The sequence below is a fragment of the Rana temporaria genome, chromosome 5, assembly GCF_905171775.1.
Source record: "Rana temporaria chromosome 5, aRanTem1.1, whole genome shotgun sequence".
In the NCBI taxonomy this organism is placed as follows: domain Eukaryota; kingdom Metazoa; phylum Chordata; class Amphibia; order Anura; family Ranidae; genus Rana; species Rana temporaria.
In genome coordinates this window covers 429,203,453-429,221,604 of record NC_053493.1, presented here as the reverse complement: position 1 = coordinate 429,221,604, position 18,152 = coordinate 429,203,453, and the positions used below count along the sequence as shown (strand labels likewise).

Sequence of the window (18,152 nt, the reverse complement as noted above, 5' to 3'; positions counted from 1 at the left end):
GTGAACCTTCTCACTGAGCTATCTGTGATGCTGGACAGCTCCCTGTCTGATCTGCTGGACAAACCCATCTGATCCATTGAACATTCCTGCCTTGTGTCTTGATTGCATTGAACCTTGAACCCCTTGCTCCTCCCACAGACTTCCTATAAAAGCCTTGTCTCTGCACTTCCTCTTTGCCAGGTTATTGTGCCTTCCCAGCCAGTGCCTTGCGATTTGTCTGCTCTGCTGCCATTGTATCTGCAACCACCTGTGTTTGACCCTCGGCCTGTTCCTGGACTTCTCTATTGCCTGATCCCAATCTGCAACCACCTGTGTTTGACCCTCGGCCTGTTCCTGGACTTCTCTATTGCCTGATCCCAATCTGCAACCACCTGTCTTTGACCCTCGGCCTGTTCCTGGACTTCTCTACTGCCTGATCCCAATCTGCAACCACCTGTGTTTGACCCTCGGCCTGTTCCTGGACTTCTCTATTGCCTAATCCCAATCTGCAACCACCTGTGTTTGACCCTCGGCCTGTTCCTGGACTACTCTACTGCCTGTATACCTGTTCTGTCACTGCTATAGCAATTGGCCTCTGAGCCTGACTCCAGACCGTGACAGAATAACCTGGCCTAAAACATGGAGGCCGCTATAGCAGGCCTGTGGCTCCTCTCAGGCACCAACTTTTGGAGCTCCAGCAAGAAGTTCTGTTACTGAAAGGTACAGTAGGCCCAGCCCTGGAACCAGCATGCCCTGAGCCATTTGTGGTGATGCCAGAGAGGTTTGATGGTAGCCGTGCATCATTCTTGTGCTTCAAGGTGGATTGCGAGCTGTTGTTTGCTCTTAAGCCTAGGACCTATGCCACCGATTATATAAAGGTTCGCGCTACTATCAACCTGCTCACTGGACCAATCAAAGCATGGGCTCATCAGGTACTACAGGAAAGGAGTCCAGTCTTGGACAGCTGGGAAGCATTTATGTTAGCTCTGGACTCTCACTGTACTGTTGCCAAGAAAACCAGGGTTCCCAAGTCTGCTCCTAGCTCATGTGGCCTACTGGAACCCAGGGACAGGAATACCCGGTACAGATACGACTCTGAGCCATCCCAGTATGTGCCAAGCCGTGAAGCCCTAACACCACAAAGCCTTGGCATTCCTGTGGATATACACACACCTATCCTGGAAGATGTGGAACCAATGGAGATCGGGGTCATCCAGACCAAGCTGTCTAAAGGTGAAAGAGAGCGGAGGAGAGGCTATGGCCTTTGTTTCTATTGTGGAGAAAGAGGTCACCTTATCTCCCTCTGCCCAACTCGCCCACCTCGACCAAAGGTTCTTCAAGTGTGTACTATTGGGACTCATCATGCTATTCCTGCTGTTCGGCCTGTGAACTGCCAAGGTTGCTTTAAGGCCTGTCCGTGTTCGATGGCACAAGTGGGTTCCCAGACTACGGTGGTCAACGATACCAGTGCCCCTCTTGAACCTGCAACCAATACCCCTGTAAAACCCCTACCATCTGGCCTAAAGGCAACTATGCATCTTCCTGACAACAGATCAGTTCCAGTAGTCAACCCACACTCCACAGTGGTAAATACAGTAACATCACCCTGTCCTGCCAAAGAACCACCTCCTGCTCCAGAAACATCTTCGCTACTTCTTAAGAAAACGCCTGTTCCTGATACCGTCACCACTTCCGTAAAGTCTGGTTTCATCACTAATTCCTGTCCTGCCAAAGAAGTTCTACCACCTGACTGTATGTATGCCTCGAATGGCACCCTTATCCGTAAGCAGGAGCTGGAGATGTTTGAAAAAGCCTTGCAAGCGAGGAGAATCTCCCGGGCAGGAACTTCTGAAGCAATAATAAGGTTCACTCCCTAGATTAACAAAAGTATTCCACCAGATGTTTCCTCACAAGCCAAGTCCTAGGACGTCCGGAGGACATCCTGAGAGGAGGGGAGTACTGTCAGGACCTGGACTTGAACCTGGGACCTCATCTGTGTCTGGCAGTGAACCTTCTCACTGAGCTATCTGTGATGCTGGACAGCTCCCTGTCTGATCTGCTGGACAAACCCATCTGATCCATTGAACATTCCTGCCTTGTGTCTTGATTGCATTGAACCTTGAACCCCTTGCTCCTCCCACAGACTTCCTATAAAAGCCTTGTCTCTGCACTTCCTCTTTGCCAGGTTATTGTGCCTTCCCAGCCAGTGCCTTGCGATTTGTCTGCTCTGCTGCCATTGTATCTGCAACCACCTGTGTTTGACCCTCGGCCTGTTCCTGGACTTCTCTATTGCCTGATCCCAATCTGCAACCACCTGTGTTTGACCCTCGGCCTGTTCCTGGACTTCTCTATTGCCTGATCCCAATCTGCAACCACCTGTCTTTGACCCTCGGCCTGTTCCTGGACTTCTCTACTGCCTGATCCCAATCTGCAACCACCTGTATTTGACCCTCGGCCTGTTCCTGGACTTCTCTATTGCCTAATCCCAATCTGCAACCACCTGTGTTTGACCCTCGGCCTGTTCATGGACTACTCTACTGCCTGTATACCTGTTCTGTCACTGCTATAGCAATTGGCCTCTGAGCCTGACTCCAGACCGTGACACCCACTCTGGATTGTGACCTCAATGTGGACTTTGCCCCCCGAACCCACTCTGGATTGTGACCTCAACGTTGACTTTACCCCCTGAACCCACTCTGGATTGTGACCTCAAAGTTGACTTTACCCCCTGAACCCACTCTGGATTGTGACCTCAACGTTGACTTTACCCTCCCCCCCACGAACCCACTCTGGATTGTGACCTCAACGTTGACTTTACCCTCCCCCCCACGAACCCACTCTGGATTGTGACCTCAACGTTGACTTTACCCTCCCCCCGAACCCACTCTGTATTGTGACCTCAACATTGACTTTACCCTCCCCCCGAACCCACTCTGGATTGTGACCTCAACGTTGACTTTACCCTCCCCCCGAACCCACTCTGGATTGTGACCTCAACGTTGACTTTACCCCCTGAACCCACTCTGGATTGTGACATCAACATTGACTTTACCCCCTGAACCCACTCTGGATTGTGACCTCAACATTGACTTTACCCCCCGAACCCACTCTGGATTGTGACATCAACATTGACTTTAACCCCTGAACCCACTCTGGATTGTGACCTCAACGTTGACTTTACCCTCCAAACCCACTCTGGATTGTGACCTCAACGTTGACTTTACCCCCTGAACCCACTCTGGATTGTGACCTCAACGTTGACTTTACCCCCTGAACCAACTCTGGATTGTGACCTCAACGTTGACTTTGCCCCCCGAACCCACTCTGGATTGTGACCTCAACGTTGACTTTACCCCCTGAACCCACTCTGGATTGTGACCTCAACGTTGACTTTACCCCCCCCCCCCGAACCCACTCTGGATTGTGACCTCAACGTTGACTTTGCCCCCCGAACCCACTCTGGATTGTGACCTCAACGTTGACTTTCCCCCCCCCCCTGAACCCACTCTGGATTGTGACCTCAACGTTGACTTTGCCCCCCAAACCCACTCTGGATTGTGACCTCAACGTTGACTTTGCCCCCCGAACCCACTCTGGATTGTGACCTCAACGTTGACTTTGCCCCCGAACCCACTTTGGCTTATGACCTCAACGTTGATTTTGCCACTTGAACCCACTTTGGCTTGTGACCTTGCTGCTAATCCTCTGCCACCTGAGCCGACCCTGGCTTGTGACCTCAACGCCAACTCTCTGCTGCCTGAAATGACCCCAGCTTCTGAGCTGGATGCTGACTTTTTGCCGCCTAAACCTACTCTAGCTTGTGACCTTACAACTAATTCTCTGGCATCTGAAGTGACCTTGGCTTGTGACCTTGATGCTGATTCTGTGCCTGGTAATCTGGACTATGTGCTTTGGCTTTCACTAAGAACTGTACCTAGCCTGAAGTTTCCGGCCACTGGTCTCCACCACTCTCTATAGAAACATTCTTACCACAAAATCACTTTCCCTTTCTGGCTAAGAAAACAAACTGATAAAAGTTGAGGACAGCAGATCCTCATGGTGACCTTCTGTAGAGACATCTTTTAGGGTTAAAAGAAAAATATATCATTTATTAAAAAAAAATTACAAATAGGTAATCACTGCTAAGAAGCCGTGTATAGTTACATAGTTACATAGTTACATAGTTAGTCAGGTTGAAAAAAGACACAAGTCCATCCAGTTCAACCACAAAAAAAAAAACACAGTACAGTATAGGTTGCTGTTCATGGATCTGTCATTGAATGGTCACCCCAAGGACAGGAAGTGCCCATAATTCAAGGTGGGTGTCACAGAAAGTCTGATCGCCCCCAGGGGGTCAGGAAGGATTTTTTTCCTCTGCCACGGCACATTGGCATAGCACGGACAGGGGTTTTTCGCCTTCCTCTGGATCAAACAGGAAGGTAGGATTCAACGAATCGTCACTCCCATCATTACTGAACCCCCCCCCCCTATCAGACATCTACCCCCCTGGACGGTAGTGACTATGAATAATCTGAGATACTCGGAAGCAACCATTCGGGGACTAAAGCCGTTTGCCTCAATATTACTGGTCATCAACAAAAAAGCCTTAAGGACTGAACGACTGTTTAGAATCGATCGACACTCAAACACCACATCCCCTTATCCCAACCAAAGCGCATATCATGCTCTGGTTAACACAAGATCGGTAGTAAGACACCGACTAGAAATCCATGATCTCATCCTACAATGCGATTTAGACCGCCTCTAATCAAATTCATTATTATTAAATATGCCCCTTCAATAAAAAAAATCAAAACCAGTGACAACACACTGGACGAGATCTCAGAAGAAGCTCCACTCGGAACTCTTCAAAACAACATTAGGGAACAAAATAAAAACAATCCAACTACATCAAACAGCCACAGAAACCCTGAATGCTATCAACACGGCCCTACTACAGTCAGTCGACCTAGTAGCGCCAAAACGCAAAACCTGCATCCGGAAAAACAACTCCAGCTGGTTTAACGACCAGCTGTCGTTGCTGAAGCAAGAGCGCAGAAGAGCGGAAGCCGCCTGGAAAAGATGCTCTTCAGAGGAAAACCACACCATCTACAAGGTAATAACAAATAAATACCACAAAGAGATCTTCAAAGCCAAAAAAAAACATTTTTCCAATGCCATCACAAATGCCCTAAACCGCCCACGCGAACTCTTCAAGCTTGTCACCCAGACCATGAATCCAGTCTGTCTTGAACCCCCCAATTCAGATACCCAAGAATTTTGCAATGAATTATCGGATTATTTCATTAACAAAATTGAGAGAATCCGTGAAAGCATTCAGCAAAACAGTACCCCCCTCAACCCCCCATCAAGCATTCGCCCAATACCCATATAAATTCACAGCAATCAACAAAGTTCACTCTTAAACCCATCTCCATCGATGCCACAAAAAATATCATCGGTACTCTGCAAAATAGCACAGCGCCCAATGATATCATTCCCACTAAACTGCTGAAGGAATGTGCCGATATCCTGGCACTGCCTATCATGCAGCTTATAAACCTGTCCTTCAAAGAGGGCATAGTGCCCTCCCAGCTGAAACAAGGCATAATCAAACCCATCTTAAAGAAACCCACCCTCGACCCCAAAGACCCAACACACCGTCGTCCCATAACAGGTCTAAACGTCCTCTCCAAGGTAATGGAGAAAGTAGTGGTACAACAGCTGCAACAGCATCTAGACACCCATAATTTGCTCGATCCATTTCAATCAGGTTTTCTGTCCCGGGCACGGGACGGAAACAGCATTGCTCAAAATATGGGATGACGCTCTCGAGGCCGCAGATGAAGGAGAATCTTGTCTTCTAGTACTGCTGGACCTAAGCGCAGCTTTTGACACTGTAGACCACAAACTATTACTGACTCGGCTAGCTGAAGTAGCAAAAGTCACGGAAGGTGATCTAGCTTGGTTCTCCTCCATTTTGGAAAACCGATCAAAAGTAGTGAAATTGGGACCGTTCACTTCTGAAAAACGCACAGTGTCATGCGGAGTCCCTCAAGGATCACCTCTGTCGCCGGTTCTGTTCAATTTCTATCTCCGCCCTCTCTTTGAAATCATCAGCAGCCAAGAGTTACTTTACCACTCGTATGCAGATGACACACAACTCTATTTTCGCATCTGCAACAAAAAGGATCATCATCTCGATCTAGAGAAATGCCTCTCTTTGATTGACAACTGGATGACAAAGAGTTATCTTAAACGAAAACAGAACTTCTCCTGTTTCAGGCCAATCGAAAGAATCAACTGGCAACAACTTGGACACCCCCATTCTGGGCAAAATCATCTCCCCTAGCTCCAAAGTCAAAAGTCTCGTAGTCATCTTTGACACCTACATGACAATGGACGCACAAATAGGGTCGGTATTCAGCGGATCTCACCATCTGCTGCGCCTACTACGCAGACTTACTCCTTTTATTCCCAAAGAAGACATAGCAGTCGTGGTGCGAGCAATTGTTAGTTCCAGATTGGACTATGCAAATGCCCTTTACCTCGGACTCCCCAAATACCAAATCACCCGTCTGCAAGTCGTACAGAATACGGCTGCTAGACTTGTGACTGGGAAAAACCATGGGAATCAATCTCACCTTCACTGAGATCCCTTCATTGGTTGCCAGTAAAAGACAGAATCACTTTCAAAGCACTCTGTCTGACATAAGTGTATTCTGGGAAATGCCCCCCAATATCTATGCGACAAACTAAAAGCCTATAATACCAATCGCATTCTGCGATCCACCAATCAAAATCTACTCCAAATACCCAAAGCCAGATACAAGTCCAAAGGAGAGCGAAGATTTGCGGTCCAAGGTCCCAGACTATGGAACGCTCTACCAACCAGCATTCGGTTGGAGGAGAATCACTTGGCCTTTAGGAGAAAGGTCAAAACCCATCTCTTTTGAGTCCAAAGGAGACAGGAACAACGAGCGCCCAGAGGCGATTCAGTTCGCATGTGCAGCGCTATATCAATTTTTCACTCACTCACTCACTGTGTCAGTCCCGTATTGATGGAGATTGTCCATCCACGGTGATGATGTCACGCTGACACGTTTCACCCGCCAATGAGCTGTGATGAGTGTTTATTTGAGGAGTGTGTGCCGAGGACATACGAAAAATAATATACACATATATAACAAAGCGCAAACGGCAGATGGAGGAAATATACTAACTAGGGGACAACGACCAGATAGATAGAAAGAACTCGCGTTCACCACCAGGTGTCATAGGGGCCTATCTATTTCCTTATTGGTTACATTTCTAAAAATGCAGACAGATTACATTCTGTATTTAACCCATTTGGCATAAGCGTTACCCCAACGGAAATCCACATTTTCTCTTTTTGTGTGAGTTTAGTATGAAAGTCCCCTCTTCAAAGCATAGAGTCCTTTAACTTTCAACCCATCTGGGTTACCATCATGAAACTGTAGAAAATGCAAAGCTAGCGGACGTTCATCGTCCTTCTTTCTAATACAATGTTTTCGCCTATTCTGAGTTTTTACTACAGAATGTAATCTTTCTGCATTTTTAGAAATGTAACCAATAAGGAATTCAATATTTTCAGGCCCCTATGTCACCTGGTGGTTGTCGGGGACTTGAACCGGACGGCTGGCTATCCCCCACTCGGAATTCCGGGAACATCCCACACAAGATGACATCAAAGTGTGATCATTGGGGAGATCCCTTGACTTCATACAAAATAAAAGAAGGATGGATTTCAATACATTGGGGTTTAGTTACAGAGAAAATGGACGGCAATTCTAAGAGAAGGAGTTTATCTCCATAAGACGTTCAATCTTTATCTCCGCCCCCTCTCCTCATCAGTAACCAGAATTTACTCTACCATTCCTACGCGGATGACACCCAACTCTACTTTCGTATCGGCAACAATAAGGATCATTATCTCGGACTAGAGAAATGCCTCACTCTGATAGAAAATTGGATGACGGAGAGTTACCTTAACCACTTGCTTACTGGGCACATATACCCCCCTCCTGCCCAGGTGAAATTTCAGCTTCCGGCACTGCGTCGCTTTAACTTACAATTGCGCGGTCGTGCGACGTGGCTCCCAAACAAAATTGACACCCTTTTTTTCCCACAAATAGAGCTTTCTTTTGGTGGTATTTGATCACCTCTCCTGTTTTTATTTTTTGCGCTATAAACAAAAAAGCAACAATTTTGAAAAAAAAATCAATATTTTTTACTTGTTGCTATAATAAATAGCCCAATTAAAAAAAAAAAAAATTCTCAGTTTAGGTCGATACGTATTCTTCTACATATTTTTGGTAAAAAAAAAAAACGCAATAAGCGCTTACAAAATATGGGACAGAATTATTATTATTATTATTATTATTATTATTATTATTATTTTTTTTTACTAGTAATGGCGGCGATCTGCGATTTTGTATTGGGACTGCGACATTATGGCGGACATTATGGTGTACCTGTATTGTGTTCTAACTGTGGGGGGAGGGGGTGACTGGGGGAGGTGACCGATGCTTTGTCCCTATGTACAAGGGACACAGATTGGTCTCCTCTCTCCCCTGACAGGACGTGGAGCTCCGTGTTTACACCCCATTATTACACACAGAGCTCCATGTCCCTGCTCTGTCATTACCGATCGCGAGTACCTGGCGGACATCGCGACCGACAGGCACGCGCATCGGCATCTCAGGGACACGCCGGGCGCGCGCGCCGCCGCCTGCGCGCTTGCGCGCCCCTCAGTGGCCGGAGGAATCCAGGACGTCATATGACGTCCTGTTGGATTTTCAGAGCCACAATGAAGCCGTCATTTTCGGGGCTCAGGTGGTTAAACTCAATGGTTCAAAAACAGAACTTCTTCTGCTTCACGCCAATCGAAAGTCGCCCAGAATACGACGACACAACAGGAAAAACACCCTGGGAATCGATCTCCCCCTCCCTGAGATCCCTTCTCTGGTTGCCAGTAAAAGACAGAATTACGTTTAGGGCCCTCTGCCTGACGCACAAATGTGTACAAGGACGTGCCCCCCAATATATATGTGAAAAATGTAAATGTCACAACCCCAATCGCGTTCTCCGATCCACCAACCAAAATCTACTCCAGATACCCAAGGCCAGATACAAGTCCAAAGGAGAACGAAGATTGGCAGTCAGAGGACCGCGACGGAACGCTTTACCAACCAGCATCCGAACGGAAGGGAATCACCAGGAAAAAACTCAAAACCATCTATTCTGAAGGCAAAATACAGTAGGGAACGGATACCAAGCGCCCCGAGGCGATCCATGTGTCGCACTATACGAGTTTCTCACTCACTCTCAGGATATTTTCATGGAACGTTCTCACACCGGCCACACAAATCTATTCTGAAGGCAAAATACAGTAGGGAACGGATACCAAGCGCCCCGAGGCGATCCATGTGTCGCACTATACGAGTTTCTCACTCACCCTCAGGATATTTTCATGGAACGTTCTCACAATACGCTGGCCACACAAATCTATTCTGAAGACAAAATACAGTAGGGAACGGATACCAAGCGCCCGAGGCGATCCATGTGTCGCACTATACAAGTTTCTCACTCACTCTCAGGATATTTTCATGGAACGTTCTCACGCCGGCCACGCGAATCTATTCTGAAGGCAAAGTACAGTAGGGAACGGATACCAAGCGCCCGAGGCGATCCATGTGTCGCACTATACGAGTTTCTCACTCACTCTCAGGATATTTTCATGGAACGTTCTCACGCCGGCCACACAAATCTATTCGCCTCAACATTTCTATCAACACAAATCCAAGGCAGGAAATACAAATGAGATGGAAATATTCCGAATAGAAAGATCATTGCCCTTCCGGGGAAGACGCGTTCTTTCTATCCGTCTCGTTGTCCTTTTATGATATCTGTGTATATTATTCTTCCGTATATTTGTCTGTTTTACTTCTTTTTTATACTTTTGACTATCTAATGTTCTTTTTCTTTATTGAGAGATATATACAATTACAAAGTCGTTATTCAATAGATCTTAGGATTTAGGAAATACTCTCTCTACAGAAGTGATGAGTGTTTATTTCAGGAGTGTGTGCCGAGGACATCTGGTGGTCATACGCAAGTACAACATGATAGGAATGGGTATTTAAAGTGGAGTTCCACCCACTGATCCGGTTCCCCCCCCCCCCGCTGTCACATTTGGCACCTTTCAGGGGGGAGGGGACACCTATCTAATCCAGGAATTTGGTCCCACTTCCGGTAAAAGATCGCCGCAGTATCCGTGGCGATCTACGCCATGTCGGGCCCCTCCTCCGCCCCCCGGTGTCTTCTGGGAGACATACAGGTCCCAGAAGACAACAGGAACCAATCAGAACATGCAGCACAACTCGCACATGCGCAGGAGGGAGACTGCAAGGCTTCACTTCCTGATTCCCTTACTTAAGATGCCGGTGCATCCACCCGGAGCCAAGGAATGGGTCGGCTTCGGGTGAGAACATGGCGGGTGCCCTGGACCTTGAATGATGGGCACATCCTGTCCATGGGGGGGCCATTCAATGACAGATCCATGAACAGCAACCTATACACGGCTTCTTAGCAGTGATCACCTATCTGTAATCTTCATTGTGCGATCGGTGCTTCACACCAATCGGCTCCATTGAAGTTCAGTCCCTTCCCCCCATGTCCTGGTGGTGTGAATGAAAGACCACCATGATGGAGATGCCAGGAGCTCCATTGAAGTTCAGTCCCTTCCCCCCATGTCCTGGTGGTGTGAATGAAAGACCTCCATGATGGAGATGCCAGGAGCTCCATTGAAGTTCAGTCCCTCCCCCCCCCATGTCCTGGTGGTGTGAATGAAAGACCCCCATGATGGAGATGCCAGGAGCTCCATTGAAGTTCAGTCCCTCCCCCCCATGTCCTGGTGGTGTGAATGAAAGACCTCCATGATGGAGATGCCAGGAGCTCCATTGAAGTTCAGTCCCTCCCCCCCCATGTCCTGGTGGTGTGAATGAAAGACCTCCATGATGGAGATGCCAGGAGCTCCATTGAAGTTCAGTCCCTCCCCCCCCATGTCTTGGTGGTGTGAATGAAAGACCTCCATGATGGAGATGCCAGGAGCTCCATTGAAGTTCAGTCCCTTCCCCCCATGTCCTGGTGGTGTGAATGAAAGACCTCCATGATGGAGATGCCAGGAGCTCCATTGAAGTTCAGTCCCTCCCCCCCATGTCTTGGTGGTGTGAATGAAAGACCTCCATGATGGAGATGCCAGGAGCTCCATTCACCCACATTGACAACGTTGTCCTTCTTATTGCAATGGTGGTAGTGCGGGATTCGTATCTTAATGGAACTTTTTGCTACATTGTTTTCAATAAAGTTTATATTTTTCCTGTAGATTTCTCTACAGAAGGTCTCTCTGAGGATCTGCTGTCCTTTTCTATGTGCGTTTCCTTTAAAGAGACGACACCGGATGTGACCCGGGGGGGAATCCCGTGGATTTAGTGATCCTCCATCTCAGGATGTGACGAGTTTTACTAGAAGAAAACCAAGTGGTCAAAGTGTCCTCTCCCGTCACTGCTGGAACTACAAGTTCTGACAACATTATGGAATTCCACGTGCGATAAATATCACAAGGGGGCCACAAGGGGGTCACAAGGGGGTCACAAGGGGGCCACAAGGGGGTCACAAGGGGGCCACAAGGGGGTCACAGGGGGGTCACAAGGGGGTCACAAGGGGGTCACAAGGGGGCCACAAGGGGGTCACAAGGGGGTCACAAGGGGGCCACAAGGGGGTCACAAGGGGGTCACAAGGGGGTCACAAGGGGGCCACAAGGGGGTCACAAGGGGGTCGCAAGGGGGCCACAAGGGGGTCACAAGGGGGTCACAAGGGGGCCACAAGGGGGTCGCAAGGGGGTCACAAGGGGGTCACAAGGGGGTCACAGGGGGGTCACAAGGGGGTCCTGACTGGGCATCCTAGTCAGGGCGAGTCTCCTGTGAATGGGAACAGATCAGCTACAGAAAACACCCCCAAACATGGGAACAAGCTGGAGGACCACCCAACACACAATCCAACACTCACCACCCAACACACAATCCAACATTTACCACCCAACACACAATCCAACAATCACCACCCAACACACAATCCAACACTCACCACCCAACACACAATCCAACATTTACCACCCAACACACAATCCAACAATCACCACCAAACACACAATCCAACAATCACCACCCAACACACAATCCAACAATCACCACCCAACACACAATCCAACACTCACCACCCAACACACAATCCAACATTTACCACCCAACACACAATCCAACAATCACCACCCAACACACAATCCAACAATCACCACCCAACACACAATCCAACAGTCACCACCCAACACACAATCCAACAATCACCACCCAACACACAATCCAACAGTCACCACCCAACACACAATCCAACAATCACCACCCAACACACAATCCAACAATCACCACCCAACACACAATCCAACAGTCACCACCCAACACACAATCCAACAGTCACCACCAAACACACAATCCAACATTTACCACCCAACACACAATCCAACAATCACCACCCAACACACAATCCAACAGTCACCACCCAACACACAATCCAACAGTCACCACCCAACACACAATCCAACAATCACCACCCAACACACAATCCAACAATCACCACCCAACACACAATCCAACAATCACCACCCAACACACAATCCAACAATCACCACCCAACACACAATCCAACAGTCACCACCCAACACACAATCCAACAGTCACCACCAAACACACAATCCAACATTTACCACCCAACACACAATCCAACAATCACCACCCAACACACAATCCAACAGTCACCACCCAACACACAATCCAACAATCACCACCCAACACACAATCCAACAATCACCACCCAACACACAATCCAACAATCACCACCCAACACACAACTCTCAGACTCTCTGTACTCCCTCTACTCTCAGACTCTCTGCACTCACTCTATTCTCAGACTCTCTGCACTCCCTCTACTCTCAGACTCTCTGCACCCCCTCTACTCTCAGACTCTCTGCACTCCCTCTACTCTCAGACTCTCCGCACTCCCTCTACTCTCAGACTCTCTGCACTCCCTCTACTCTCAGACTCTCCGCACTCCCTCTACTCTCAGACTCGCCGTACTACCTCTACTCTCAGACTCTCCGCACTCCCTCTACTCTCAGACTCTCCGCACTCCCTCTACTCTCAGATTTTCCTCACTCCCTCTACTCTCAGACTCTCTGTACTCCCTCTACTCTCAAACTCTCTGTACTCCCTCTACTCTCAGACTCTCCGCACTCCCTCTACTCTCAGACTCTCCGCACTCCCTCTACTCTCTGACTCTCTGCACTCCCTCTACTCTCAGACTCTCTGCACTCCCTCTACTCTCAGACTCTCTGTACTCCTTCTACTCTCAGACTCTCTGCACTCCCTCTACTCTCAGACTCTCCGCACTCCCTCTACTCTCTGACTCTCTGCACTCCCTCTACTCTCAGACTCTCTGCACTCCCTCTACTCTCAGACTCTCTGCACTCCCTCTACTCTCAGACTCTCCGCACTCCCTCTACTCTCAGACTCGCCGTACTACCTCTACTCTCAGACTCTCCGCACTCCCTCTACTCTCAGACTCTCCGCACTCCCTCTACTCTCAGACTCTCTGTACTCCCTCTACTCTCAGACTCTCTGCACTCCCTCTACTCTCAGACTCTCTGCACTCCCTCTACTCTCAAACTCTCCGCACTCCCTCTACTCTCAGACTCTCCATACTCCCTCTACTCTCAGACTCTCTGCACTCCCTCTACTCTCAGACTCTCCGCACTCCCTCTACTCTCAGACTCTCTGCACTCCCTCTACTCTCAGACTCTCCGCACTCCCTCTACTCTCAGACTCTCCGCACTCCCTCTACTCTCAGATTTTCCTCACTCCCTCTACTCTCAGACTCTCTGTACTCCCTCTACTCTCAAACTCTCTGTACTCCCTCTACTCTCAGACTCTCTGCACTCCCTCTACTCTCAGACTCTCCGCACTCCCTCTACTCTCAGACTCTTTGTACTCCCTCTACTCTCAGACTCTCTGCACTCCCTCTACTCTCAGACTCTCCGCACTCCCTCTACTCTCAGACTCTCCGCACTCCCTCTACTCTCAGACTCTCTGCACTCCCTCTACTCTCAGACTCTCTGTACTCCCTCTACTCTCAGACTCTCTGCACTCCCTCTACTCTCAGACTCTCTGCACTCCCTCTACTCTCAGACTCTCCGCACTCCCTCTACTCTCAGACTCTCTGCACTCCCTCTACTCTCAGACTCTCCGCACTCCCTCTACTCTCAGACTCTCTGCACTCCCTCTACTCTCAGACTCTCTGTACTCCCTCTACTCTCAGACTCTCTGCACTCCCTCTACTCTCAGACTCTCTGCACTCCCTCTACTCTCAGACTCTCCGCACTCCCTCTACTCTCAGACTCTCCGCACTCCCTCTACTCAGACTCTCTGTACTCCCTCTACTCTCAGACTCTCTGCACTCCCTCTACTCTCAGACTCTCTGTACTCCCTCTACTCTCAGACTCTCCGCACTCCCTCTACTCTCAGACTCTCTGCACTCCCTCTACTCTCAGACTCTCCGCACTCCCTCTACTCTCAGACTCGCCGTACTACCTCTACTCTCAGACTCTCCGCACGCCCTCTACTCTCAGACTCTCTGTACTCCCTCTACGCTCAGACTCTCCATACTCCCTCTACTCTCTGACTCTCTGCACTCCCTCTACTCTCAGACTCTCTGTACTCCCTCTACTCTCAGACTCTCCGCACTCCCTCTACTCTCAGACTCTCTGCACTCCCTCTACTCTCAGACTCTCTGCACTCCCTCTACTCTCAGACTCTCTGCACTCCCTCTACTCTCAGACTCTCTGCACTCCCTCTACTCTCAGACTCTCCGCACTCCCTCTACTCTCAGACTCTCTGCACTCCCTCTACTCTCAGACTCTCCGCACTCCCTCTACTCTCTGACTCTCTGTACTCCCTCTACTCTCAGACTCTCCGCACTCCCTCTACTCTCAGACTCTCTGCACTCCCTCTACTCTCTGACTCTCTGTACTCCCTCTACTCTCAGACTCTCTGTACTCCCTCTACTCTCAGACTCTCTGTACTCCCTCTACTCTCAGACTCTCCGCACTCCCTCTACTCTCAGACACTCCGCACTCCCTCTACTCTCAGACTCTCTGTACTCCCTCTACTCTCAGACTCTCCGCACTCCCTCTACTCGCAGACTCTCCGCACTCCCTCTACTCTCAGACTCTCTGCACTCCCTCTACTCTCAGACTCTCCGCACTCCCTCTACTCTCAGACTCTCCGCACTACCTCTACTCTCAGACTCTCCCCACTCCCTCTACTCTCAGACTCTCCGTACTCCCTCTACTCTCAGACTCTCTGTACTCCCTCTACTCTCAAACTCTCCGCACTCCCTCTACTCTCAGACTCTCCGTACTCCTTCTACTCTCAGACTCTCTGTACTCCCTCTACTCTCAGACTCTCCGTACTCCCTCTACTCTCAGACTCTCCGCACTCCCTCTACTCTCAGACTCTCTGCACTCCCTCTACTCTCAGACTCTCCCCACTCCCTCTACTCTCAGACTCTCCGTACTCCTTCTACTCTCAGACTCTCCGTACTCCTTCTACTCTCAGACTCTCCGCACTACCTCTACTCTCAGACTCTCCGCACTCCCTCTACTCTCAGACTCTCTGTACTCCCTCTACTCTCAGACTCTCCGTACTCCTTCTACTCTCAGACTCTCTGTACTCCCTCTACTCTCAGACTCTCTGTACTCCCTCTACTCTCAGACTCTCTGTACTCCCTCTACTCTCAGACTCTCTGTACTCCCTCTACTCTCAGACTCTCCATACTCCCTCTACTCTCAGACTCTCCGCACTCCCTCTACTCTCAGACTCTCTGTACTCCCTCTACTCTCAGACTCTCCATACTCCCTCTACTCTCAGACTCTCCGTACTCCTTCTACTCTCAGACTCTCTGCACTCCCTCTACTCTCAGACTCTCCGCACTCCCTCTACTCTCAGACTCTCCGCACTCCCTCTACTCTCAGACTCTCCATACTCCCTCTACTCTCAGACTCTCCGTACTCCTTCTACTCTCAGACTCTCCGCACTCCCTCTACTCTCAAACTCTCCATACTCCCTCTACTCTCTGACTCTCTGCACTCCCTCTACTCAGACTCTCTGTACTCCCTCTACTCTCAGACTCTCTTCTCCAGGTAGTCTGTACATTCTCATGCAATCTTTATGCCTTTGGCTCTGTAGATTTGCTTCTCTTTCTGTCTTTCGGCATTCAATCTTTATTCAGAGAATTTCTGTACTTACCGGATCAGCTGCTGGAAGGATTCTGTTAGTTGTCTCTTTTGGAAGGTCGGGTGATGGGCTTGTCAGTTTATAAGATGCTTGGCTGGGAGGTGATAGGCGTGTCATTGGAAGAGCTCAAGGCGTCACAAGAGATCTTCCCTCAAGTCTTGTGAAATTTCTGCTTCAGATAATTCCTCGGATTAGTCACTTCGAGGAGCCAAATGTTTTACTGACTTGTCTGAGACGTGAATTCGGCTCTTCTCATTATCTCCGATTTGTCTTTCCTATCCATGGAATATTATTATTTCCCGTCCAATCGGTAATAATTTACCTGCTATAAGAGTGGAGAGGCCACATTAAAGGAAATATCTCTGATTCTAATATTGATAACATTCGCTATGTGAGAACATTGGATGGGGTCAGAACTGAGGAAGAGACAATTCCGCCACAAAGCCACGTCTGACATGTGAATTACTGATAGATATTAGAACGCTTCCATCAACCACCTAAACCACAATCATCTTCTACATTGATCAATAGATCTTTCTATACAAATGTTGCTGTATTATTGGCCGTGTCCTCGTATTTCTCCTCTCCCATGTTGGCCGTGTCCTCGTATTTCTCCTCTCTCATGTTGGCCGTGTCCTTGTATTTCTCCTCTCTCATGTTGGCCGTGTCCTCGTATTTCTCCTCTCCCATGTTGGCCGTGTCCTTGTATTTCTCCTCTGTGATGTTGGCCGTGTCCTCGTATTTCTCCTCTCCCATGTTGGCCGTGTCCTCGTATTTCTCCTCTCCCATGTTGGCCGTGTCCTCGTATTTCTCCTCTGTGATGTTGGCCGTGTCCTTGTATTTCTCCTCTCTCATGTTGGCCGTGTCCTTGTATTTCTCCTCTCTCATGTTGGCCGTGTCCTCGTATTTCTCCTCTCTCATGTTGGCCGTGTCCTCGTATTTCTCCTCTCCCATGTTGGCCGTGTCCTCGTATTTCTCCTCTCCCATGTTGGCCGTGTCCTTGTATTTCTCCTCTGTTATGTTGGCCGTGTCCTTGTATTTCTCCTCTGTTATGTTGGCCGTGTCCTCGTATTTCTCCTCTCTTTTTTTTCAAAGGTAAATTTTTATTTTGAAATTTTTGTACATACAAAACAGACAATACAAGAAACACACATCCTAGGCGAACATCGCCCGGTACATCATTTTACAAAACTTTGGTAGCTGGTACACATTGAGCATTTTCATAAAAACACACAGAGAAAGGTGGGAGAAAAACAACAGAATCGTTAATTTACTCACTTAGTTCTATTCAACGGGCAGAGGTATCAGCCATCAGTCAAAGTCCAAGGAGCAGGAGGTATGGGGCAACGGGCAGAGGTATCAGCCATCAGTCAAAGTCCAAGGAGCAGGAGGTATGGTGCAACGGGCAGAGGTATCGGCCATCAGTCAAAGTTCAAGGAGCAGGAGGTATGGGGCAACGGGCAGAGGTATCAGTCATCAGTCAAAGTTCAAGGAGCAGGAGGTATGGTGCAACGGGCAGAGGTATCAGCCATCAGTCAAAGTTCAAGGAGCAGGAGGTATGGTGCAACGGGCAGAGGTATCAGCCATCAGTCAAAGTCCAAGGAGCAGGAGGTATGGTGCAACGGGCAGAGGTATCAGCCATCAGTCAAAGTCCAAGGAGCAGGAGGTATGGTGCAACGGGCAGAGGTATCGGCCATCAGTCAAAGTTCAAGGAGCAGGAGGTATGGTGCAACGGGCAGAGGTATC

General features: G+C 48.9%; 1 protein-coding gene across 1 annotated transcript in view; it reads right to left on the bottom strand.

The window, feature by feature from the left end:
• Positions 1-16,538, bottom strand: part of LOC120941784 (tyrosinase-like) — a 28,209-nt gene extending 11,671 nt beyond the window's left edge. Inside the window, exon 1 of the mRNA XM_040355465.1 lies at positions 16,419-16,538. Within this exon, the coding sequence (XP_040211399.1) occupies positions 16,419-16,523 (105 nt within the window). The 5' untranslated portion in view covers positions 16,524-16,538. The remainder of the gene's footprint in view (positions 1-16,418) is intronic.
• Between the last annotated feature and the right edge of the window lie 1,614 nt (positions 16,539-18,152).